This window comes from Coloeus monedula (genome assembly GCF_965178545.1).
Source record: "Coloeus monedula genome assembly, chromosome: 4".
Taxonomy (NCBI): Eukaryota; Metazoa; Chordata; class Aves; order Passeriformes; family Corvidae; genus Coloeus; species Coloeus monedula.
In genome coordinates, this window is record NC_138784.1 from 67,762,011 (window position 1) to 67,787,134 (window position 25,124).

Genomic DNA, 25,124 nt, shown 5'->3' on the forward strand with positions numbered 1-25,124 from the left:
GCTGAGATTTTAAGCTCTCCACCCCAAACCCCAGTAATGTAAGCTATTAAATGTGCTTCCTTTCTTTCTAGCGTGCATTTAATAGCCTTCAAGGTACACTGACAAGAGACCCGAGATAAATAATATCTAGACTATTTTTTATATGATATACTAAGGCTTTGCATGCAACTTGAATCTCAAGAAACAAGAACTACAGCTTGAAAATGTCTGCACTGCAGCCTGGGGAAGGATCCATCAGAGAAAGAGGATACCCATTAGAAGACAGTGTTTTTGGCTACTGGATCTGGAGAACCTCTTTTCTGAATCAGTTGTTTTTACATCCTTAAGGTCTTAATGAAAAAGGGTAAAAATAATATTCAACCAAAACCTAAACACATTCCCAAATGGTTGAATGATTTATTTCTAGTGCAAGATATCAAGTTTAAAATAAATCACTATATTATCAGGCATCAAAAATCTAACTTTACATTGGCCTATGAAGATACTGTGGGGAGTCCCATCTGAGTCTAAAATATTGCTGATATAGCACTGGTTATATAAACTTGCCCTCGGTTAGCATATTATTATTCTTTTCTTTCCCTCTCATAATTTTGCAAGTGAACTCAGAAACAGTAAGACAGTTGCGTATTAAAGCAGGACTGACACAGCAATTATAGAAAAATAGTTGAATAAATTGCAAATATGTGTTTCAAATGATTCTGTCAGAGTGACAGCTGAGAAGAGGGTTGTGAGATAAAATAAATGCCACAGCCAGAGTATGCATTGTAGGCACTTCTTACCAGTGCTCATCTGAGATGGATTCAGATTTTTAATTAGTGATTAATAATCCTAACTACATGCCTGAAAATGAAGTAGTCACACAGCCTCATATTAGAAACACATCCACTGTACGTCATGGAACAGGTTTTTTTCGAACACTGATGTTTCTTATTGAGCACACCTTGGATTGCTTTGCCATCTAGTTAAATCGATACATTTTAGTCAATAAAGAGTGGTTCTTCATGTTATACGTCCCTGGCTCTTGTTACCTGGTGGTGTTTGGCTTTTTTCCCCTCTTCCACGTAATAGATCTATGTCTATGCAGTGAAGCAAATGAAGGAAGAACAGGCTACATGTGTTCTGTTGCATATAGAAATAGATTAATTTCTGTTCAGAATGAATGTAATGGTTACAGAAACAACATCATGATGCCATGTGTGGAGAGAGGGACAGAAAAGTGGTTGATAATTTCATGGGTTATAAAGCTATGAAGTGGGTGGTGTGAACCAGTGATCTGTAGTGTGTTCTTTATTGTTTCACTAGTGCAGGGGCTGTTTGACTTGCCCAAAGCTTGATGCACACTTGCATTTAACCCCAGGGCTTCAGACCATGCTCACTACTGGCTGCTGATGGTCCTGATGAATCAATCAGCCAGATGGCCTACAGTCACGCAACACAGCCCTCTCCATGGACTGCACAGCACTTTTTTATTGCTCTTCTTTGAGGATTGCAAGGGAGATATCCACAGATGAGGGAATTAGGGACTTCTCCTTGACTCTCCTAATTGCTTACCCATGCAGCAGAAGAAAGAATGTCATCCATGAATGTGTATGTTCAAGTATCAAGACTGCCCTGCCTTACCCTGCAAAATTAAACAGGTTTGGTATCAAGGAGTCCCCATGGGAAGTTTAAAATAATTCAGTCAGGGTTGACCTATTTCATACATTCAACACAGCCAGAAAAGAAATGCTGGAATGAACTTCAAGCAAGTTTTACTGAAGAGGAAGTGGGACTTTGATCCAAACCCACCAGTAACAACTGTAAAAGTCAGTGCACTGCAGCTATTGGGGGTAGGTGAAAACTTCAAATTTCTGAGTGTGGTTTATGGAGTATTCTGCAACCCTAAAACTACCTCCAATCCATGAAGCCCTCAGAAATGCTGTTACAACAGTTCAACACTTTCTTGTTTGAAAGCAGTCTCCCATTGGCTGAAAGTCCAGAAAGCTTGTTTTGGGAAAATGGATTTAAGAAATAATTTGACAGCAAATATTTTGCAACGATTCATTGCTTTTAAAAAACACAGGCAGACAATGTGGAAGAGAGCTTTAAAAAACAGCATACATCAAACAAACATTTCTGAAACGTGTTTAAGCATGATCAAAGGAGAAATGAAGCCACAGCATAAACACGATCAAAATAAAATAATAGCTGAAAACACTTCTCTGATCTTGCAGCCAAAGTGAACAAGCTAAAAATAAAAACTTATATTTTTATTTAAAACAATCAGCCTTTAAGAAGCAAATTATTAAAGCCCACACCTTTTTCAGTCTCCTTTTTCCAGTTGTCTTGGCTGTGGTGCTATTTCTCAGATCCCACATGACACCTTTGTACACCACTTTGTGCGCCCTCCTGCAATTACCAGCTCCGCAGACGTTTCATTGGCAGCAGCCCATTAAACTGTCCTTCCTGAGAAACCTGGCTCTTTATGAAAATGACACCTTGGTCCAGCTGCCTCTATGATTTATATGCCATTGTTTGCTTATTTAAGTAATGGAAACATGTTTTGCCTGGCTCAGCATTTCAGGTTGAGGAAAAGCAAAGGTAAATCGATCTGCACTGGTTCTCTAACAAATGTTATTCTTTAGCAGCAACAACCGCACAAATACACACACAGCCCCAAGAGCAAGAAACAATAAAAGTCAGAAATTGGCTTTCTAACTGAATCATATTAGCATTTTAATGAAGATCTATAAACTTGAAGGCACAGAAATTACCTTTAGCTGTCAAGATTGAGTAAGCTGAAGGAACAGAAGCTGGGGTCATCTCCTCATCACTTGACAGGAGCCAAAGGGCAGTTCTCTTAGGAAATGTTTTGTAGAGAGTTTGAACTGGATGCCCCTATTATTGTATATTTACGGTCAAAATTACTAATTTATCAGTTCACAGCAAGAAAATTTTAGGGAACTAGGGAAATTTTACGCTCAGTAAAACTGCAATTGCTATAATTTAATGAAAAGTAGTGGAGGGTGACTGGGACCCTGAGGAGAGGAAGACTAGAGAAGCTGAAATTAAAAATTTAACAACAAAACCAGACAGCTACTCAAGACTTCATAACCATGTACAGCTCCTGTCCGCTGAGATCCAGCACGGAGACCCAAACACTATCCTCAGAAAATCTGGACTTGCTCTCACAGTGAGCCCTACTACCCACAGAGAGGAGACTTGCAGCTCCAGTCACAAATGTGCAGAGCAGAGCCTCTGCCTCGGTAAGGTCACCAGAGGACAAAGCTGTTAACATGTGGTGATGAGAGAGCTAAGATGGTTTGTGGTTTTACACACTCAAGTGTAGTTTACAAAACAGCAAAGCTTTTAGTGGTGTTCTTTTAAAGTCCCTTCATTTAAATTCCTCAACTTTCATATTCCACTTGCTGCTGTTGAGTCAGGCAAACACAGCAGAGCTCTCATGGATTCACTGCTTCCAGTGAAGCTCCTCAATAACATGGATGGCATCAGACCACATCCTCAAAGTGGGAATGCTCTTTGCACAAGGGACAACTTGTGGCTATTATGGAGCTAATGTGAGGGTTTTGTGGTAACTTATTGTCAGATGCTAACATAGAAAGGACAGACTACAGAGTAGAGATGTCATTTAAAGATGCTGTTTACAAAGTCAGGAGGATGTGTGGCATGCAGGCCATGCATGATCAAGCTGTCAGCAGCTATCACAAGGTAAGAAGCCCTATGGTCCCTCACTGATTTTGCAATGGAAATTTCCATCAGAAAAGAGTTTTAAAGACTGATGATCTTCATCAAGCAGTTTATCTTTGAGTCAAGATGATCTTAAAGTAGTGTGTTAGTTATGTCAGCCAGCTTCTCCTTCTTAGAAGTGATACCCTGTTTTTTATTAATTTTTCAAAGATTAGTAAAGGCAATTTTTGTGTCACAGATTATAAAACAGGCTAATAAGTATGAGGTTTAATAAGGCTTCTTTTAATTTCAATAATGTACTTTTTAAAAATTTAATTTTATTGTATTTTATTCAAAACTCTTTTCATAATTAAAAAACCCAAAAAACCAACAAACCCTTCCTCTGCAGAATCCAGCTGCTATGCTTCAGTGGTGACTTGTGTGACATAAGGAGATTACAGATTTTCAAGGATGAAAGGTATTAAAAGTAGCAACAACATATCACTCTTCTGTCATTTCAATACATGGGTGCAGCAGCAATGTAACACGCAAAGAGACGTGCATTAAAAAAGGCACACCGTGTTTTTACATGTGTAAATTCTTCTACATCTCAATGGTACACTTACACATACAGCAACAGGACTCTAGTCCTTGTGGCTTTTACAGTGACTTGACCATAAGTGTTATCTATGCATCCATTCTCATTGTGAGAGATGTTAAAACTGAATTAAAATGACTGTTTTTTTAAGGAATGACTGATTTGTATTTGAGGCAAAAGCAAAGAACGGCAAGTGTGTTCTAATATCCTAAAGCATTCAGGCTCCATGCTGGCTGGGCAGCTAGCAGAAGTGAAAACTTGACAAGACCAGGCTGGGGACCAAGCCATGGGTGCCCTCCCGGGGGCTGGCAGTGATGCAAAGCAAAATGACAGTAAGAGGAGCACAACCTCAGTTTGGGGTGCTCAGCACCTCTAGAGTAGTGTGAATGAGTCCCTTAATACCTGCCAAAACAATGCCACCACCTCAAGATCCCTCATCTCTTCTGCCTTAGAGGCATAATTCAGCATGAACATACCTTGGGAATAACATTTTAGCTCCCACAGGAAAGAGAAGGGAGAAAATGTTGATCTCTGATGCAATTACCAGTTTCTGAAGCCTTTGTTCTAAAGAGACAACAATAGTTTTGATTCTCTGTTAAAGACTAATTATATGGTGAAGAAAAGTGAATACAAAAGTTCAGTAAAATTATAGCTTAATGCTCAACATAAATTAGATTTCTCACAAAACAATGCTTATGATCTATCCACCCCATTTACTTTAATAGAGGTGATTATTATCTCCTTACAGAGAAAGAAGCAAAATTAACACCTCTTTTCCATTACTGACTATGTTTTAAGGTTGTCGTATATCTATCAACACAATTAATTTTAAACTTATTTACTTGTCCCTCAGAGAGAGTAATTGGGCAATTGAGAAAACTAGTGTCCATCACAGAACAGAAAGTGAGGCTTGCAGCACATTGTCTCCACTTAGGAATACTTTAATCTCAATTTTTTGTATTTCTTAAAGCTAATGAGAGTTCCAGCTAAGAACCTGTTTCTTCCTCTCTCAGTCATTTATCTGAAGTTTTTGACATTGATGTTTGGAAATAAGACCAGAAAGCCTGTGCCTTAACTGTGTAACCTACATCTTTAGAGCTCTGGATGAGTGACAAGAACTAAATACCACAGTCTTTATGCTAAGAAGTGATGTATTAGGGGAGGAAGTGGAGCGTGGAGGCACTGAAGACAAAAGATGTTTCTGATTTGGGATGTTACAGACTTTTGGCATATACAGCCATGCTACAGGCCTGCCTTTTGTAAGCTCTGAAAATTCACAGGTGAAGCACAAGTCCCTGGAGATGCCGAAGCAGTTTACGGCAGTTGATCCTAAAAGCCAGAAACTAAACCTGTTCCTCTCCACTAATGTGATTTTCTCAGGCCTTTCTGAATGCTGAGAGATGTGTGTCTATGTCTCGTTGGAATATTCTTCCTCTTTGCCACCTGGAAATCAAGAGTGCAAGAAGGTGTCCTGAAGGCAGAGGGAACATGCTGCAGCACCATCAGCCAAACTCCTGACACAGCACTTTGCAGGAGGCAAATACCTGGATAAGTGTGAGGAATAGCTGGAGATTAACATGGCAAACATATTCCAGTGTAGGGAAAATAGGACAGCCCTCAACAGTATGACTGGAAAAAGCTGAACCACACTGGCTTGACAAGCATATCTTCAGCCTGTGTCTCCTGAAAGCTAAATTCCTAACATTTCTCTGTCAGCTCCATGCAGTGCATAACCCTGTCTCCAGAACCATTTGTCCACAGAAATATTACTTTTTTTCTGCCTAAAAAGTGAATAAATATGTCCTTTGTGACAAAAATAATCTATTTTGAAAACAGGAAGAAAACCTCCAAATTTTGTACTGCCAGGTTCAATTTGAAGTGTGTGGAAGAGATTGTGTAGCTGTAAAAAAAAATCTCCTCCCTGATGTCACATCAAAAATTGGACAGGTATCTACCACAGTCTCAACTCTCAGTGAGAGATATTCATTCATCTGGAAATGATCATCAGCTCACGCCAGTTCCCAAGGAGTCATCCAGTAGAGAACACTCCTGTAGCAATTACCTAACCTTTCCGATCTCCCGTAATTTAATTTCTTTGTTAAATCCTTTAGATTTGGCTAAAGAACTGAGGTAATTTTGTCAAAATACGAGAAACATTTTGTTGGTATAATGAACTTTTACAGCTAGTGTAAAGCAACTTGACACAAAATCCATTAAAGTAGGATTAATGAGGGATGGCAACAAAGACTGATGAAAGGGCTGGGTGAATGACTGGTTTTAGCTCATATGTCAGTGTAGCACAGCAACACAAAATGCAGTAAGGCATCTGTAAGAGGAAGCAAAACCCCTCAGCAGAACCAGAGGTATTCAGTGATAGCATCAGTTATGACAACCTCTTTCAGTAGTCATGTGAGCGTGATGTGTGTTTCCAACTTAATCTAGCTTCAGTCAACATAAGGTATTAGCACAGTTTTACACAACAGAAATAATGAAATCACGTAGTCATTTATTGTTGATGTGAAACTTAGTTCTGTTCATTAAAAAAGAAAAAAAAAAGTATTTGATAGCATAGGTGAGATGAAAACTGTGACGTTGCTTCAGATAGAAAAGTTTTGCAATAGTACCCACACAGTCAGAAAGCTGTGCTTCTCAAACATTGTTTCCTTGGTTCATACTTTAATTCTGTACAAAGAAACCCTTCTTTTTTTTTTTTTATTTATTCACTGACAGCACTTCAGATATATTTGATGTAATTTCTGTGACTTTTAAGAGTGAAAATTTCATTGTATCAGACTCAAAATTTTAGTGTTTTTTAAAAGCAGGGAGGGAGGACCTTGCAGCACACTTGCTTGTGATACATAAACTACAGGGAGAGGAATTGGCAGAAAGTTTAACAGAAGTATTTTAAAAGTAATAAAATAAAGAAATGTAGTAAAAAATATAGGTCCTGTAATAAATGGGAAACTGGATTTTGTTTTTTAAACAATGCTTTCTACCAACAGGTCTGACAAAAAAATATTAAAGCTGACAGTATGTCAAACATGGAACAGAACTGAGTATTGATAATGACAACTCATTTACACAATCTTGTGAAAAAAGCTGATGACTCACAAATCCATGTAAAATACCACATGGAAAGGTTTGGTACCTTCCTCTCTCATGGAGCATTTTTCAGCCCTTACTGAAAGTTGCTTTAGAGAAACAGGAGAACAGGACATTGAGACTGAAGAAATGGGTAACTGAAGAGAGCTGTGCCCCATGACTACCAAATTTTACAGTCTGACAAATGTTACCATAGAGTTCAGGAAATATGAATAATCTCACTGACATCAGTGGAACACTTCTTACTTATGAGGATATTGAATTTTGCTCAAACAGCAGTAAAAGAATCAATAAACACCAATCCGCAGATATATGGCAATATATCACAGATAATGTATTATCATTGAATGCTTGCAACTGTTTCATAAGAGTTGTGCATTGAATGGGAAAAATACGTAATCTAGTCTTTAAAGTAACTTTTCTTTTGCTTTTTCTGAATGATCATCTGTTAAAAAGCTGTCACTGTAAGGTTAGTTTGTTTCTGCTTATGCCAGCTTCTCTAACAAAATCTTCCTACAAATCTTGCTGCACTTACTTGAACAGAAATCTTTAAAGCCTACCAAGAGGGAATTAAATTTATACATATTTAAAGATATGTTAAAAAGACTCTTTTCCATAATCCAGGAACCTAACAAAAACACAGGCCAGTTTATCACTTTAAAAGGTAAAACAGAAATGGAAATATTTTGTCTTCATTTACTCAGTGTGTTTGTGGCAGCTCTAAGTGCTCTGGAACATCAAATTCTGCTGCTTATTATACAATAAATGGTAGTCTCAAAGACAACAGTTTAACCCTTGCCTTTGAAAGAGATAATTTCCCTGGTAACACTACAAGGCAGCTCACCTTACCAACAGAAACATTCAGCCTATACACACCAGTGATACAGTGATCTCAGAACAGAGGGAAAACAGCTAAAAAGGCTTATCAGCCCCAGTTTTAGTGGGTCACTCTCAATAGTCTTTTGTACAACACTGCTACTACATTTGAGACTGATACTGAGATTCTTAAAAGCAAAGTTACCACATTTCAATAACACTGTATGTTATCTGCACACCAGCACATCATCTGAGGCATTCACTGCTTCTGACTATCAACTATTAGCTAGTCATCACCTGCATACTTTGACCACTTAGATGTTACTATAAACTTTACCATATCTTTTTTTTTTTTTTCACTGTATGGTATGTAAAAGCACTTAGCTACATGTTTAAAAAAATCAAATATAACAACCACCTTTTAAAAAGGGTGAATTTGTACAAGTCCATGGAATCCAATGTAATAGCAAGGGATGGGATATTTCTGACACCATTTTGATAACTAAGAGCTGGACACAAAAGCCTGAAATAAGTAGTATAGGGCACTCTAAAGATCAAGGGGAAAAAGAAGCATAACTCTGGCAATGCAGCAAAATAGGAAGTTCAGGACATACTGCAGTGTCAATGGAGGAACCATTTATCAAACATTTTGTGTGTCTGTGATCTGTCCATCATATCTGATAACTGAGATTGTGTGAATTCTTTGTTTGTTTTCTGTTATTTAGTCCAACATGATGCCTTTACAAGTGAAAAATAAGTATCCATTTGTCTCTCCCATTTGTCCTTTCCTTTTCCTGTTCCCCCTTCCTTACAACACAGTCATGAATGAGGCTCTGTGGCCTAAATGTTGCTAATGGTGACATCGGTTTCACCCTTTTGTTTCACAGTGTTGCCTGATGGAGCCTGGGGAGGGACACGGTGAAATGGCTCGGGTGGGACTGGAACAGTTTCTATCCTGGAAACGTGGGTTTGCAGAACTAAATAGAGAAAAATGACTAAATGTTATTGCATCAATTAAACCCCTGCAAATAAAGAAATGTAATCTGATGGGAAATTACATGTCATATTAAATACAGAATTTTCTAATTAGGTGTTTCCTCTGCTCCTCTTCAAAGGCTACAGAAATATTAAGATGTCCACAGTTACAGCAAAAAAAGGTCTTGAAGATGTAACATTTGATATATCACACTATTTCAGAAATAATGAAACTTCTGCAAGGAATTAACAAATTTGAATTTAACTTCAACAGATGCTCTGTCTACATTTCTTGATCTTACATACTCTTTGTGTCTACCTCATCACAAATCACTGTGTTAGGGTAAGTCTTCCTCTAGTAAAGTCCAGAGCCATAACTCTGCTAAATACAGGAGTTGAAACAGTATCCTTGATAACGCAGTTTAATATTAGCTTCGCCATTCTTGGCTAGGGTAACTTTTGAATTGTGTTCTTGAACTACCTGAATGTGCTATCATTGTTTTAAATACATTGACGTTTCCACTTTGTTGTAAAAATAGGCTTTTAATACTACACAGTATTTAGTAATCTAGTACCAGCCATCAGTTTGATATCAGCCGTGACATTATTTAATTTTCAGAATCACAGAGGTTAAAGCTCACTGAACTATAAACAGTTGGAAACATGGAGTGTAATCCCAAGGCACAGCTCTGCACAAGCTGTAATTTAAATCATATTGCATGCTAAGCTGAAAAGGCAGTGCAGGTCCCAGAGGGCATGAATAAATCTGCAGTCACTGATTTGCCACACACATTTGTGTTGGGATTCTGTAACTGTGCAAATGTGATGTCTTCCTTTAGAGCAGAGGACCTGTCATCTACTGAGATTTGTAATTAAATAACCCAAAGAACAAAAGCAATTACTCAGCCTTACAAATATTCAGGCTGAAATGTGTGCGATTTCATGAACAAAGAGAAGGGGAAGTTCCGGAGACAGAGAGAAAGGGAGGCTTTGAGTCTGCGATAATTCATCTGTGCCTAGTGCAAGTGGAGGCTTTAATGTATAGAACAGGTATTCACATACCTGGCTTACTTTGAACTAATAATTCCGTCATCACAGACTCCACTGTGAAGTGGATGTTTCTCCAGCTAAGGAGCCAATTATCCTTCCAGCTGGCTCCATGCCACCTCAGGTGCCGGCTTTGAGCAATCAGTTGTGTTAATTGCAAGCAACACTAAATGCCTTTTGGGACAAGCAATTCACGGTTCAGGAATGTTAGTGTGAAGGGGGTAGGTTCAGCCCCATTACCGAGAACAAATCACAGAGTTTGCACAGGTCGCAGGCTAAGAATTGGAATTTTATGGAATGGGGGAAAGAGGTGGGAACAGACTAAGGGGCTGTATCCTCATATCATTAACTCTGCTGGGCATCTCAGTTAATTGATGGGGTGGGGGCTATGTGGTGGGCTGTGTGGCGCCCTTCATATTTTGAGCTCAGCAGCTCTGTCCTCCCATTCCCCTGGGTCTGCCAGGCATTCTGATCCAGGCCAACAGGGCTAAGACATTGGTCCAAGCAAAGATACCTCAACTGCCCATGAACATGGGCTCCTTCACAATAGTTGGTATTTTCCTTCTTTCTATTTGTCATAGTGGGAAAACAATAGTTTTTAAAATGCATAGGGATTGTTTGATACAAAGGAAATATTACAAGAGTGATAATAACAGTGAATAACAAAAATGGATGATGAAGGGTAAACATATATAAAAAACCAGCCATTGAAGGAATGAAGAGTAATAATGAAATGGCCACAGGAATGAGCAGAAATCAGATCTTGGCTGCATATGGGTCATTGTCATGTTTTGTCAGCTACAGATACGGCCTGTTGTATTTTTTAGTATCTATCTTTTGACTCACTACCTGGATAACAAGCTTTAGCCAGTCATTTATTCACAAGCATTGATTTCCAATATATGTGTCCATAAGCCCCCACACCAGCACTATTTAAAAGAAGAACCCTGCCCAAATGTTGGAGTTGATGAATGGGAAGCTTGGATTGAATCACTAGAGATAAAGGGAGTTAGTGTGTGGTGGGGAGTGGGAGGAACTGGTACAAACCTCAGTCTGCAGGTGCTTAGAAACAGCGTGGAGGCTCAGGAAGTGTCTCTAAAACTCTTTAGAGGCTCAGTCCCTGGTGTCCAACATGGATGTACAAAGAATACTTCTTAAAACAAAGCCATCTTATTTCTCCCTTTAACACAGACTAAAACATTGCCAAGCACTTTTGCGTCTGAAGCTGTGAATTTCATTAAATTCAATGCAACTCGCTCAGCACTCTCTATTTTTTTGTGGCTGAAACCTTTAATTCTCTCCCCACTGCCCCATGGCCAGCATGCTCCAGTCACATCACACTTAACCTTTGCCTTGGCTTCTCAAAAAAGAATTTGTTTCACTCTATTCACGGCTTCAACATTTTGGCAAACTGCACTCGAGCACCGCGCTGGGCCTTTATATTGAACACACTAATCTGATTGTTTTTCCACTCTACAAACTTTGGGTCAACAATCAAGCTGCTGCCAGAAACTAATTAATTTGCAAACAGGCCCCATTTTCACAGGGGGAGAGCTTTTGAAACCTATGTCAGCAGAGCTGGTCACACCATGGTGACATGCATTGTCATGGCATCCACTTTTCGGGGTAATTCTCCTCACTAATTTTTCACCACACACATGAACTCAAATTACCCAGTCAACAGTAAATCTCTATTGAATGCCCACCAAACTCTGAACATGGTGGCCAAGAAGAGGAAATTGGTATTGACAGGGTCAACACTCATTAAATTGATGGCTAGAGCAGAAGGGAAAAAAAACCCAAAAATAACACAAGAACGTAAAAAGAAAATTCAGATGTATGTCATATCCCAATAAAGGGGGCTGTAACAGACCCACTCCTCCTTTGTTTAAATCAATTAGTATTCTGCTGTGTGACTCCTACAAGCAGATTTCTGCTTAACTTTTCTGAAAAACTGGTTAGTGACTTTTGTGAACAAGAAAGGAGGCACAATTTGGTAGTTAAAAGTCACTGTTTTTCAAGCATCAGAGCTGTGATGAGCTCTCACAGAGATCATGGGAAACCTACTTGAATTTGCAAGGTCTATAACACAGAGGCTTTGTCTTTGGAATCCTGCAACCTAATCTGAACTTTCCTTTTGCTTAAGCTGATTTGGATCTCTGCAAAGGTGATAATTACGAAGAAACTGGTGTTGTATAACTCAAAGTAGGTTCTATACCAACAGCAAAGCAAAATGCAAACTTAGAACCTGAACACTACACCTGTTCTGGACAAATGACTCTTTTTTTCCTACTGAGATTTATCTCCAGGGAAAAGGGAAAGTCTTCCTATGAACTGATGCATGTGGGTAACAGATAGATAGATAGATAGATAGATAAATATATAGATAGAAATTATCTTTTTAATCATACACTAACTGAAAGTAATACACAAAGCTTTCTATTAGAGGTTATTGTCACTGCTTGAATAATATACTAAGTTTGTCACCTTCGGTGGACAGACCATGACTTTACAAAGCCATCCACTGCCAACTCCATAAGTTATCCATTGAAAAAAATCCATAGAAAAAAAAAATCCATATTAGGTTAGAAAAAAAAAAAAGAAAAAACGCTTTTTAGAGGAAATAGAATATCACTGGGACTATTGATAATCAGAAAATTGCAGGTGTTTTTCACCAGTGTGAGAAGGGCACAGAGCTGCACTACTCCTACTGAATGTACTCCTAGAGTGTGCTCATGCAGATGGATATTTACACAGCTCCTGCTGCTGAAAGAGGCAGAAGAGAGTCAGATTTGTTCTTCTGAAGGAGAGAAAACTATAAAAAACAATTCACCTGAATCATCAAATTTGAATCTGAACACCTAAATGAGATCACCAGTTTTGCCCAGTACAGAGATACATTGATTTATCCACATCCAGTATCTACCCAGAGCTTGTTCTGGTTCTTTCATCCAACTGCCTTCCAGAGAAGGTGATGGGAATGGCTGCACTCTCAGATCTCCCCCAGCATGAGACTCCTCAGGATTTATTGGGCTGTGGGGCTGTTAACCTCATATATGTTGATATGTTGACCTTTCAATTCACAATTTAAATAAAAACCTTAAAATTTAGCAATTTTAAGGCACATCACCAATAGACCAGTTCAGTGCACAAGAGTGAGTGCAGATCTCAAACTGGCCATCACTGCTAAGTCTCTTTTAAGAAAGACTATGCTGCAGTGATCTGATTGGGACCGGGGTCATATCCCACACTTCTTGTCTTGACAGCCATGAACTTCTTTCCTAAAACTGTGCTACACGCAGCAGAGCTACTTTTCTGATCTCCAGCGGAAACAGTGAACAAAGAACTCTGAGCTCTCCCATTATTTTTGATCTTATATGCACTATAAAGAGTCACAGAATGAAAGAACTGCAGCAAAGCATGGCTTCTAATCTACACTCCCAGCTATTACATTTTTTGGTGTGGATAGTAAGGCTGACCAAGTTAAAACCCATAAACGAGCTCATGGTTAACCATGTAATACAAACATATCCTAAGTTAGGTTCCTGGACTAACTTGTATCCTGACTTCCTGAAGCATACTGTGGCTATAGCTCAGACCAATACGTTTACTGAGGCAAGTCTTCCTGCTCCAGGTCATATTCTCTATAGTGTCAGGAAGCCTCCAAAATGTGCAGTCAGACCAGGAGAATGTTCTCTGCTGCTTCATCTTGCCTACCCGCTTTTTCCACTCTAACCTTGAAACTTGTCCTCTGGCTACTTTTACCACCTTTTCAACCTAAACAGAAAAAAACAATCTCATCCACAGCACTGACATTTAATGAAGACAATTACCTAATCCTAGGGACATGGGAGGGAGAGAGAGCGAGATCTATTTCCTAGAATGATTTCAAATAATTTCATTTAGGCCACTTGATGGGAAGATTATATTATTTCTGGTTGTCTCCACCCACCATCTTCATGACCTTTCTCACACCCAGTGAAACTGTTCAGTACATTCTCTAATTGCTACTTGGTCTTAGATTTCTGAACCAAATGCTTCTCTTACTTTGTATAAAGATACAGGGAAAAGTTATCAGACAGGTTCAATTGAATCAGCTGGTTCTGGTCAAGCATTCAGCAGGGCCTTTGGCTTCCTGACCTGTAACCATTTCAGATTAGTGACAGGACAAAAGTCAAGAAATAACAATAAGAAATAAAAATTTATTTAGTGATTTCAGAAATTCTACATTTCTTCCAAGAAAAAAAAGAACAGTTTGTAACAAAAAATGTATATAGAAGAAGCTTGTTAGATTGCAATGAGAAAAACAACTTAAAATTCATACTCAATCTCTCAAATATGGATCTACAGACTTAAGGGAGAAAAAAAAACTTGTAAATTGAGTTTGTGTGCCATTCTGTTCACAGTATTATGCCACCGTCACCATAGTTTCTGAGCACTTCCTAGCACTGTGTTAGGTGACATTAGCATTTGTCACACATGGAATTTATCACTGTGAAATTATTTATTACTATTCTTAGCAATGAAGATAACGGGAATGGGGGTGGCAGGACGTATTGAGTGAGAAATGAGACTTGCATATATGGACATGTTTTGTTCCTGCAAGGGTCGGAGTTGTTCATGCCTCTGTAAGCCATGGTGGGAAAGCGTGGAACTCAGTCCACACTACAGCCTTCATGATAGGACATATCAGCTGGTTAATGCAGTTCAAATATAGAAATGCATATTTTAAATGCAGGAGATCCTTTCACAGGAAAAAAAAACAACACCAAAAGAACAACAAGAAAAATGACATACACAAAAAAATCCCCTCACTGTTTTCACTCATAAGGTTGTTTAAATATGACCTTGTAAATTCATGGGAAGGCAGACCTGGAAGAGGCTTCTTATTCTACTCATTGTAGTCTCTTGCAATGTCAGGCAAGTGTGCTATATAACAACACATAAAATGTTACCTGAGTTCCTCTTAAAACCATCTAGGCTGCCTCACTGACTACTTCTATTGGGCAGCTTTTTCTAATTTCATTCCCACCATAGTTTAATACTTCTAATTTGAAGACTAAGTAAATTCATATGCAGTTCACACTTTTTCTTTTTAAATCTCCTTTGTTTAAATAGCTCTCTTCTTAACAGAGATTTTTTTGTATTTGTAGCATCCATCACCTCCTTTCTCCAACAAGATCTTAGATGTATTTAATGAAACAATCCCAGGTGCAAGGATGGTTGGGTTCTGTCAGCCTGTTTCCACATCTGCTTACCTGTATTTTACTGCATGCTGCATATCTGGATTAAGAATATGTAGGAGGTGAACTGGAAAATGGGAAATTGGGAAGGCATTTAGGGACAAGGGAGTGGCACATCACAGGGGACCATCAGTGGCTATGCATAGGTAGGGAAAGGGTTTGGTGTGGTTGACCAGAGACTAATTATAGGTTCAAGGATCAGAATATGTACACACACCCAATTCTCAGCAAGAGTAATTAATTTCTAACATTTTGACACATTCAATGCATTTTATTAGAGAGGTAAAAATCCTAGAAACTACCTGTAATCTTGTCTTTCTTTTGCCATACATTACTCTACTGTGCAATATGTATACATTCAAAATCATGTGCGTGTATTGCCAGTGCTGGGACATTCTACAAAGTGCCATAAGTGGAAACAAAGTGATGGCTACAGTTCTGTTTGAATGCCAGGAGAGTATCAAGTCCATGTTTCCTGCCTTGGACCCTGTTAAATTTAAGAGGACATTTTTTTTTTTTATTATTGAACAGTCACTCAGCTTCTATAATTCTCAGCTGTTTATGTAACCGTAAAGTCAAGATTACCAAGGACAATAACCTCGGGGGACTAAGCACAGTTACTACTCCACTTTAAAAATTAAGCCACGGAAAGCATGCTAAAATAATATCATAGAGTGGTTTAAAACCATAAAAAGCAAGGAAATTCCAAGCCAAGTCTTGAAATCCAGACTGACAGTCTCTCTTAACCCCAGGTCCAGTAAAGAGGGTGAGTGAGGCCAGTATTTCTGGGGTGCAAACCAGATTCATAATACTGTCTTAATGCAGCTTTTGTGATTTCATTTCCTTTCAGATTTTTCTCAGCCCAACCCTGCTTTGCTTTTAAAATAAATGTTTATGGTTATTCATTTTACAAAACGTTAACAATTTAAGGCCAGATCCCCTGTGCTCAAGTCAGAGGAGATGAGAGCAGCTTTAAACTCTCTCCTTCCACTCCTCTAGTCTTCAGCTTGAAAACTGCCTTGGGTGCATTGCTTTTGCATTGCTCAGCATTAGCTCTGGTAGACTGCACTGCCAGTTCTGCCTTCTTGCCTCCAGCCATGCCCTCAGCCCTTGCACGAATGCTGTGGGGATGCTGTACAGCAAACACTGCCTGCTGTGCAGCAGGGAACTCCCTGGCACCAGGAGAAGCTGCTCCCACCTGCTCAGGCTTCCGCTCATCTTTTCCTTTTAACTGCTGCAGCAGTTCATGGAATCAGAACATGATCCATGCTTCTTCAAAATAACTTTATGGCTCTGAACTATGAGAGGCAATGGCACATTTAAAGGGAAACTTGCCTGTAGGCAAGACTTTGTAAGACATATGTGTAACATCAAGGCCATTGCTCCTTATAGTAAAGCTGGACAGGAGACGTTTTTTCAACTTCAGAATTTTTTTCCCAAAAGTTCAAAACTATTCTCGACCCTCACTGGAACTGAGTAAGATTGCCAAAGCTTCTTTAATGCAGAGAAACTCCATGCACGTACCAGAGGAGTCAGGAATGTCTGGTGTGTGCACGAATGTGGCTTATATCAAAGTACATGATTCAGTCGGGGCACTGAACTGCAGCTTTTCATATCCAAGATGACTTCCCTGAGCACCAGCTTATTTTACTGTGTTTTTGCAAAATGCTTCCTTGTCACATCTGGCCAGCTCTGTATCAACAATTAAATATACACTGCTACAGTGACTGATGTATGGTTCCCTAGCTTCTAGATGAATGTCCTGACTACATGGCTATAGAATCAGTCTCCCTTGTTTTATTTGGCTTGGTGACTGTTTAATTATTTATACAAAATGAAAGCTTTAGAAGCCTGTGAGTATTTAATATCTAAAAGACTTAAGAAGTCTTTAAGAGCTGCTGGTCAGCACCTTCCCTTGGGCTGAGCACAGTTCTCTTCCTCAAAACATACAACTTCTATAAGAAGGTTGAACATCTCCAGAATGTGAGTGTGTGATCTCTGTAGGAACTCTGTGTTCCTGCTTAAATCCCAAAAACTTAATCACTCTGTGTAATGCTGTCCAACTTTTATGCCAGCTCAGGGCAAGACTTAATTTCTGGGAAAAGTCTGCAAGCTCTTCACGTACAACTGTCTTCTCCTCTCCATTTTTGGTACCAAACAGCTGTGTTTTCTGCACCCTGTTGGCTCTGACCTTAGTCTCAGTATGGAAAAAGCAGTTTAGTTCCTTCTCTGACTGAAGTAAACATTAGCAAGGTCTCAGAACTGGATGCCTCACCATCTAGCTATTAAACTCTAGGGGGATGAGAATTTGTCTCTAAGTTTGATCAGAACTGTTGGTTTGCAGCCTTCAGTATATGCCCATTAGAATACTGGTTTTTCACCTGAGGTTAAGCACACTGTAAAAAGCAACTGGGAAAGCAAACCCACCACTACACAGCAATCCATGTCTTTACTAAAAGACTTGTAAAGCTCTACAGGCTTAAGGTTCAAAAATAGTTTATACAGATCTTTAAAAAGCAGTGTACACTTCATTCTTCAATGAGAGGCTGTTTCACTAAAAGTATATCCACTTTAAACACGTGCAAACACAGAGCTTCTTTTATAATGATATTTTAAAAAGACAAATAACAAATTTAAAACAATAATCAAATAATAATGCCTGCAGAGTTTCAAACCCAATCTATTATCATTTTTGGATTTCCATGTTAGTTGCTGAAATTAGGAGAGCTGTGTGGAAAGGCTGCCAGGATCTTATCACTGGGAAATTAACAGTAAAGCCTCAGAGCCCTTAATAGGAATGTTGTAGTGCAGATTTTAGGCCAATCTTTCCATATTAGGAAGGTAAGTGTATTAAATTGCAGTGGAGAGAGAGATTTCAAAAATGTACTTAAGGATCATTCTCTATTAAATTATGGACAGTTATGAGAATAATTTCTAAAGGTTTCAATTTGATTCTTATCTTGTTTTAAATTAAATTTGAAACTTTCAATACAGAAATATAGTGCAAGAACTTTACTTAAGAGTTGGAAATCACCTTCACCTTGTGATACAAAAAATGCTGTCTTTCTACTTTTATGCTCATTTTGAAAAATACTTAAATTAAGATAGCTTGAGATTCATCATCATGTGTGACTGTCTTCTCCTCCCCACCTTGAGCACAAAGCAGTTGTGGTTTCTGCACCCTGTCAGATGTAACCTTAGTGCTAATTTGGGAAAAGCAGTTCTCACATTTAGAGCTGAAAGACTGATAACCGAATCCACAAAGGAATGACACATTTTCAGCAGTGTAGTACAGGGGCTGTGGACAATGGCTGCGCTTTCCCACTGCATAAATCCCCCTGACTCAGCTGTCATTGCGCAAATCTACTGCACAAAAGCAGATTTTGCTTGCATGATTGGGCTTTATGTCATCATGACTGTCATAACAAAAGCTGGTGTTGGTTATCTTTAACACGTTATTACTCTACCAGGTATCAAGATAGATGGGTATGTCTATAACCCTTGTACTTTACTGTTTCCTGAAGTCCAGAAATTTTGTTTATTGTCAAAATAACCCAATGAATAAAATTTTTGGGTTACTGGGCAAGCACAGACTGTAGAACTTAAGTGTGGAAGACCTGAATCTGTTCTCCAGACAGACAGTAGTCACACGAGTTACAGCAAAACTAAATTTAACAGGATATACATCACATTCATAAACTTGTCATATTAAAATACAGATCCATACTTGTCATATACACGCTTCTATGACATGTGTATCCAATGTATGTTATATATAGAGTTGATAATCCAACCTGCAATAGCATCTTGTGGTTTTAATTATGAGTCAGGGTCTGATGTTGTAACGGATTGTATATACAGCTAATGTGACACCCAATTTGATACTACAAGGTTTTGACCAGCTAATAACAAACCGTGTATTAAAACATACTCTGCTCTTACACATTAAAATTTGTGTGAACAGTTTGCACTAAATTGCAAAACCACATAAGAAAGCATGAACTTCAGCAGAGACATAAATAACACGGCTAGGAGCAAAAAATGTCTAAGAATAAAATAATTTGTGAATTCAAAAACAGGAGTGCAGGTACAAGCAGTATGTACAGCAAAAGTAGAGCTAGTTAACTCTTAAAAAATTAAAGTTTAAATTAACTCAGCAACTATCGTTAGTATTACTTAACTTAAATGTCAGCTTTTTCAGACAACAAATTCTCATTTCCAAAATGCTCATATCCTTGTATAGCTAAAGCCAAGTGTAATTCCATTTGAGCTATTAGAAATTTGACTTCAGTAGAACTCGGATAGAGTACTCAGATGCATTCTAAAGTATTTTGGCACACAAAGCCAAAATCAGATTTTCTCTGAAACTATCTTTTTCTCCCCAGACACACAAATAAACAACCACAGGCTTGATTAGTAATATCCATACAATAATGTAAGCTATTGTGCCTTGCTGAGCTATTGGATATTTTGAAACCAAATTGCTTGAAATGCCCAGGCCCCTTTTCTCTTTTTCCAAACTCTTGACAACTTTGGCTTGCTCAAGAAGTTCTGCTGATTGACTTTCTGCTGGATGTGGCCGTGTCCCCTTCAACCCAGCAAAAATTAAACCTTGTACAAGGCACAATCCTGCCCAAGGCTCTGGAGCTACTTTGTGTTGATGCGTGGCTGATGCCTCCACAAGCCTTGAGCTTCTGTCCAACTTGTAGTGTCTGTGTGTGTTTTAAATTTAATCACACTCCACAAATCTCAGTGTAATTAAACCAAAAATGCTTCTTTATAAATCACTTTTGATTAGTTTAACTGGTTTAAGACAGAATTCTGCTCCAAATAAAAGAGGAGTGTATATGTCACAGATGTTGCTGGAACGAAGCTGTGTGCTAGTCTTTAATGGCTGGATGAGTGTAACCAGAGAAATGTGTATTTTACATACCATTTAGCCACCGAGAGTCGTGCTGCTCTGTTCTGATGGGATGGTGATGCCCCAGAGTTCGGAAAATGGCAAAGTCCCTGCCCATGAAGTCTGCTGCTGTGCCAGAGTACAGTTCTCCATCTGTGGGAAGACATAATTGTAAGCAACATTCCTCAATTTTCCAGTCATGGTAAATCAGAGAAAGCTGTCATATGTTCATATTTTGCTAATGGGGATAATGAGTAAATTACAAAACAACAAGCCATATGCAACGTATTGTCATTGAAAATAGATGATTAGACCCAATTTCTCACTGCAGAGCCTAATTGTAACCTCTCACAAATGAGATGTATCTGCTGACTGCTGGTGCACTTCACAAAAATCTGTTTGAATTCTTAGGCTGGAACAGCGGCAGCCAGCACACCTACCCTGGCAGGCAGGAGTATGAAGCCTCAGAAAACCTACCTAACTGTGAAATTGTCTTGTTTAGAACAGGAGTTTGGTCTGGAGACCTCCAGAGGCTCCTTCCAACCTACTGGGTTTATGTAACTCTGGGAACTGAAGAGTCCAGCTCAGTCACTTTTGGTTCAGAAAGTCCTTAGATCCCTTCCATTTTTCCTACAGAAATTATGTGCTTTTTTCTTTGGTTGTTTTAAGGGTTTTTTTTTTTGTTTTGTTTTGGGTTGGTTTTTTTTGTTGTTGTTGTTGCTGGGTTTTTTGTTGTTGCTATTTTGTTTTGGTTTTTTTCCTCTTTTTTTTCTGAGCAAGCAGATTCTCAGAAAACAGTATACTTTACAGGAAAGACAGAACATGCCTTTCTCCTTTGGCCACCTTTGTAATTGTGGTACTGGCAAAGGGCAACAGCTAAGGGAGAGAATAAACAAGATCATTCCCTGCTACCTTGACCCCCATGAATTTCACAGTGAACAAATGAACTACAAATTGCCCTATGATACTTCAGCCCATAAATGGCACGTACACAGCCTAGCTGGAGATGAAATTCATCCCAGTGTGTCCCTCCTCAGCCAGCTAGATGTGCCACAGGGAGACTGAGAGAGGAAGAGAGTGTCTAAATTCCAAGGAGCAGGTCAAGTTAAATACCTGACAACTGGTAGAGTCAGTAATAATAATAAGGACATTGTAATGAGACCCACAGAAAAGAACCAGGGATCAAAGTACAACACATCTTTCTGACATTAATCTAGAGCTTGTCCATGAAATTACTCTGGATCAAAAATGCTAAAAATGAATTTTTAGGACTGTTTTCTACATCTGCAGGTGAGATGAGATAACCTACCCTGTACTGTTAATACGGAATTAAAAAGCATTATTCCTTCCAACTACTACTTTCAAGCTACCCATATTACACTGGTCCCTTGTGAAAAAGACAAGTTTGAGGATAAAACAACTCCTTCTTTAGCTAAGGTAATACCTTTTTCATGGTCGTGATGAACTCTACCATATCCTCATTTTAAAACACCCTTTTAGGAACAAGTTTATCATTTTCATGGCAATTTTAGGTATTTCCATGGTGGGACAACCAGATCCAAGCATGCTTATTGGATACCACTGGCATCTTTTCCCCTGAACACTGACACCATGAAATCACCAATTGAACCTACAGTGGCTCTGTACCATATGGTCAGGAAGGGTGAAAACATGATAGCGGATAGGCATGGAATTGAATGAATTCACAGTAGAGATTAGAAGCAAATAGACCAGTCATGCCCAGCAGGAGGTGTAATCAGAAGGGAAACAGAACAGCATATCATTAATTAACGATTTATCATTCTTCAATGTAATTTTCAACTTTTTTTGAAGGGGACACAATCACTTAATTATAGTGATTATTATGTACAGAGTATGCAGCTGAGATTTTAAAGATCATAAAACCTTTTTGCCTGTGAAAAGGGCTTTGATGCTATGCTTAACCTTTCTTTAACCTTATCTTCATTTTCTTGTCTTTCAATCCCTAGTGAGTTCTGATAAATCAATATAAATCAAAGGGGAAAGAAAATCCAACAAGGCCCATTTTTCTTCCTAGTTATCAACAGATCTAAAGGTCAATCAGTCAAGAAAAAAATCTATATTTAATACTATATTGTTAAAATTAAACAAATACAGTTCAAAAACTAACTGAAATCATAGATTTGATATATTTAGAATGGTAAGGTTTTTTGACACCTCTGTTTCTAACTTGATATACAAACACCACTGAAATTAACATATTTTCTAGGGTGGACTCAGCTCAACCGAAGAGGACACTACAAGGCTCTTGTGGCTGATACTTTTTCATCAATGGTGACAGGGTAAAAGTTTTGCCAATAACTGGCTTCAGCATGTTTCAAATGAGGAAGGGTCTGTAGAAAACTGTCTGACCTTTCTATCCTCCCTACTACAGCCCCTCCAAGTTTCAGTATACCTAGACCAGTGCCTGAGTTTGAACTGATCTGCTGCAGTCATGCAAAAAGGGGATTTTGACTTCTTCCAGACAGAAATACCAAGGAATACAATTTATTTTTGTAAGGCTTTAGATAATTTTTGCAAAATTCAGGGTGAGCCTCAAGTCATGTCCCAGATGTGCACATCCTTTGAGTTAGTACTATGCAAAAGCTACATGAGGATTTTGCCTCCTGTCTAGATAGAAGTATATTCATTTTTGTTTCCCTGTGTATACCTTCTTTTGGACTGAAATTTACTCATTGCTTGTCTGGAAAATGATTCTTTAATGTCATGGATAGTCTTCACTGTGTTATTTCTATTGTCAGCAGTTTTAAAAGAAGTTTTATTAACTTTAAGAAGAAAGTGGAAAGCAATAGTTTGAAAACTGACAAACATTTACCAAAGGGAAAAAATAAAGGAGAAAAAAGAAAAGAAAAAACTTGTCACTTTGTATTTCCAGCCCAGCAGCACAAAGGAACGACTGTCCAGAGCTGATGGATGGCCCTCAGTTGTCCGCATAGGAAAAACTCTATGTTTTGGACAAAAAACACCTATTGTACAGGAGTAGCATCCTGACACATAAATGTAAACAGAAATACATATACTGACTTTACTAAATAAAGAGGGAACAATTAAAGTCCATAGTAATGCTGATTTTTGGAGGGGAGGAACCATTTTTGCCTGTACTGTACATAAAGAGCACAGAATTCTGAGTAACTCCCCAAGGTCATGAGATACAAAGATGTTAAACGCTAAGCAATATGCAGCTATTTGATATTCAGCTATTAAATAAGCTATTCAGCTTTTAAATAAGATTGCATTCTTAAAGAAAATAATTTGTGGAGAATATAGAACTGTAAACTTTCCTTTGGAAGTAATAAGGAAATTGAACTAATAAGGAATATAGGCAAAACCAAGCCTTGAATGTCACAATTGATCTCAACAGTAACAGGGTTCACAAATGAAATCTATTGTTGGTCAAAAGGTTTATTCACTAAAGTTAAGATTTTCAGACATAGTGGTGGTTTGACTTCAATTATTTTGAAGTCAATAACTAAAACTTCCCAGAAAGTAGAGTAATTTTAAAATCTCGAACCTCATATGTACTTAGTAGCTCATTTCTAAGAAATAGAATACTAAAGTTCTTAACTGGTGAAAAGCCACTGTCTTTCAGATCATGTTAATACATATTTGGGAGCATTAAGGCACCTAAAATGATTTTTAAAAATGAAGAATTAAATAATTGTTAAATTCTAAAAGAAATTGTGAATTGCAAAAGAAAAAAAAAAAAAATGAGACACAGGAACATAAACAGCTTTGAGGATTCCAGATAACCAAAGCTTTTGAAAATCCCAAATGGTCATTTCCAAAAACAAACTGATATTGGCACAATGCTGTCTCGCTCTCTGAAGGGTTTTTTTTCAACTATCCCAATACAATTCCTTTAGTCTAATACATTCACTGATATTTTCTCCTGTGATTATATTCCTTGGAAACCATGCTGCTTCTCATTTTTCTCCTGCACTGGAATACTCACAAGTGGTGCCCAGGGATTTCTTAGTCTCTACATTTCATGCATTAGCCCACTCAAACTGAGAGTGTTTAGTTAGCAGCACATAGATGGGAATGGCTGCACAGCGTCTTACATTACTAGGAACCAGTTATATCATGTTCCCAGCTGGCATTTACTTTAGGGTAGGGTAGCAATAACTAACTTTAATGAACAACTGTTAAAAAAATAATGAAAAATGTTTGCAGGTGTATGGAACAAGGAATACATACTGGAAAAATACTGGAACAATTTAATAATGATGAACTGTTTATTTTGGTTTTGCTTTAGTGTGGTTTTTTTGGTTTTTTTTTAATACTGTTGATTTTTTTAGGAGAGAGGGAAAACTAAAGATCCCCTTTACACTGGTAAGAGTTTGTTTCAGCTGAAATACAGGATAGGCCTCATGGGTACTAATGGCTATTAAAGACCTGAAGTTACTTTTTGCAAATTAACCTTCATGTTTTGCCCAAATGCCAAAAATTCACTTACCTAAAATTTACTTTCTAGTTACGGTGTCAAAAACATATTCATCTTCCACACTTTGAAAAACATCTGTTTAGTGTTTCTGATGAAGAAGAGAGACAATGTCTCCCTCCTGTATTTCACCATCTAAATTACTCTTCTCAGCCTTTTTTTTTTTTTTTTTTTACTTTCCGGATAGTTACTTTGCATTACTAATTATAACATTGCATTTTAATGAGTGCTGGGTAATTCCTTTACATAGTTGCCCTCTTAAATTTTAGTTAAACCATGGTCACTTACGAGGACAAA

General features: G+C 38.2%; 1 protein-coding gene across 1 annotated transcript in view; it reads right to left on the bottom strand.

Moving 5' to 3' along the window:
- Positions 1–25,124, bottom strand: part of SEMA3A (semaphorin 3A) — a gene marked incomplete at its 3' end in the record, with an annotated part of 162,360 nt that overhangs the window by 36,687 nt on the left and 100,549 nt on the right. The window contains exon 6 of the mRNA XM_082280615.1: positions 20,381–20,500. Coding sequence (XP_082136741.1) covers positions 20,381–20,500 — 120 coding nt within the window. The remainder of the gene's footprint in view (positions 1–20,380; positions 20,501–25,124) is intronic.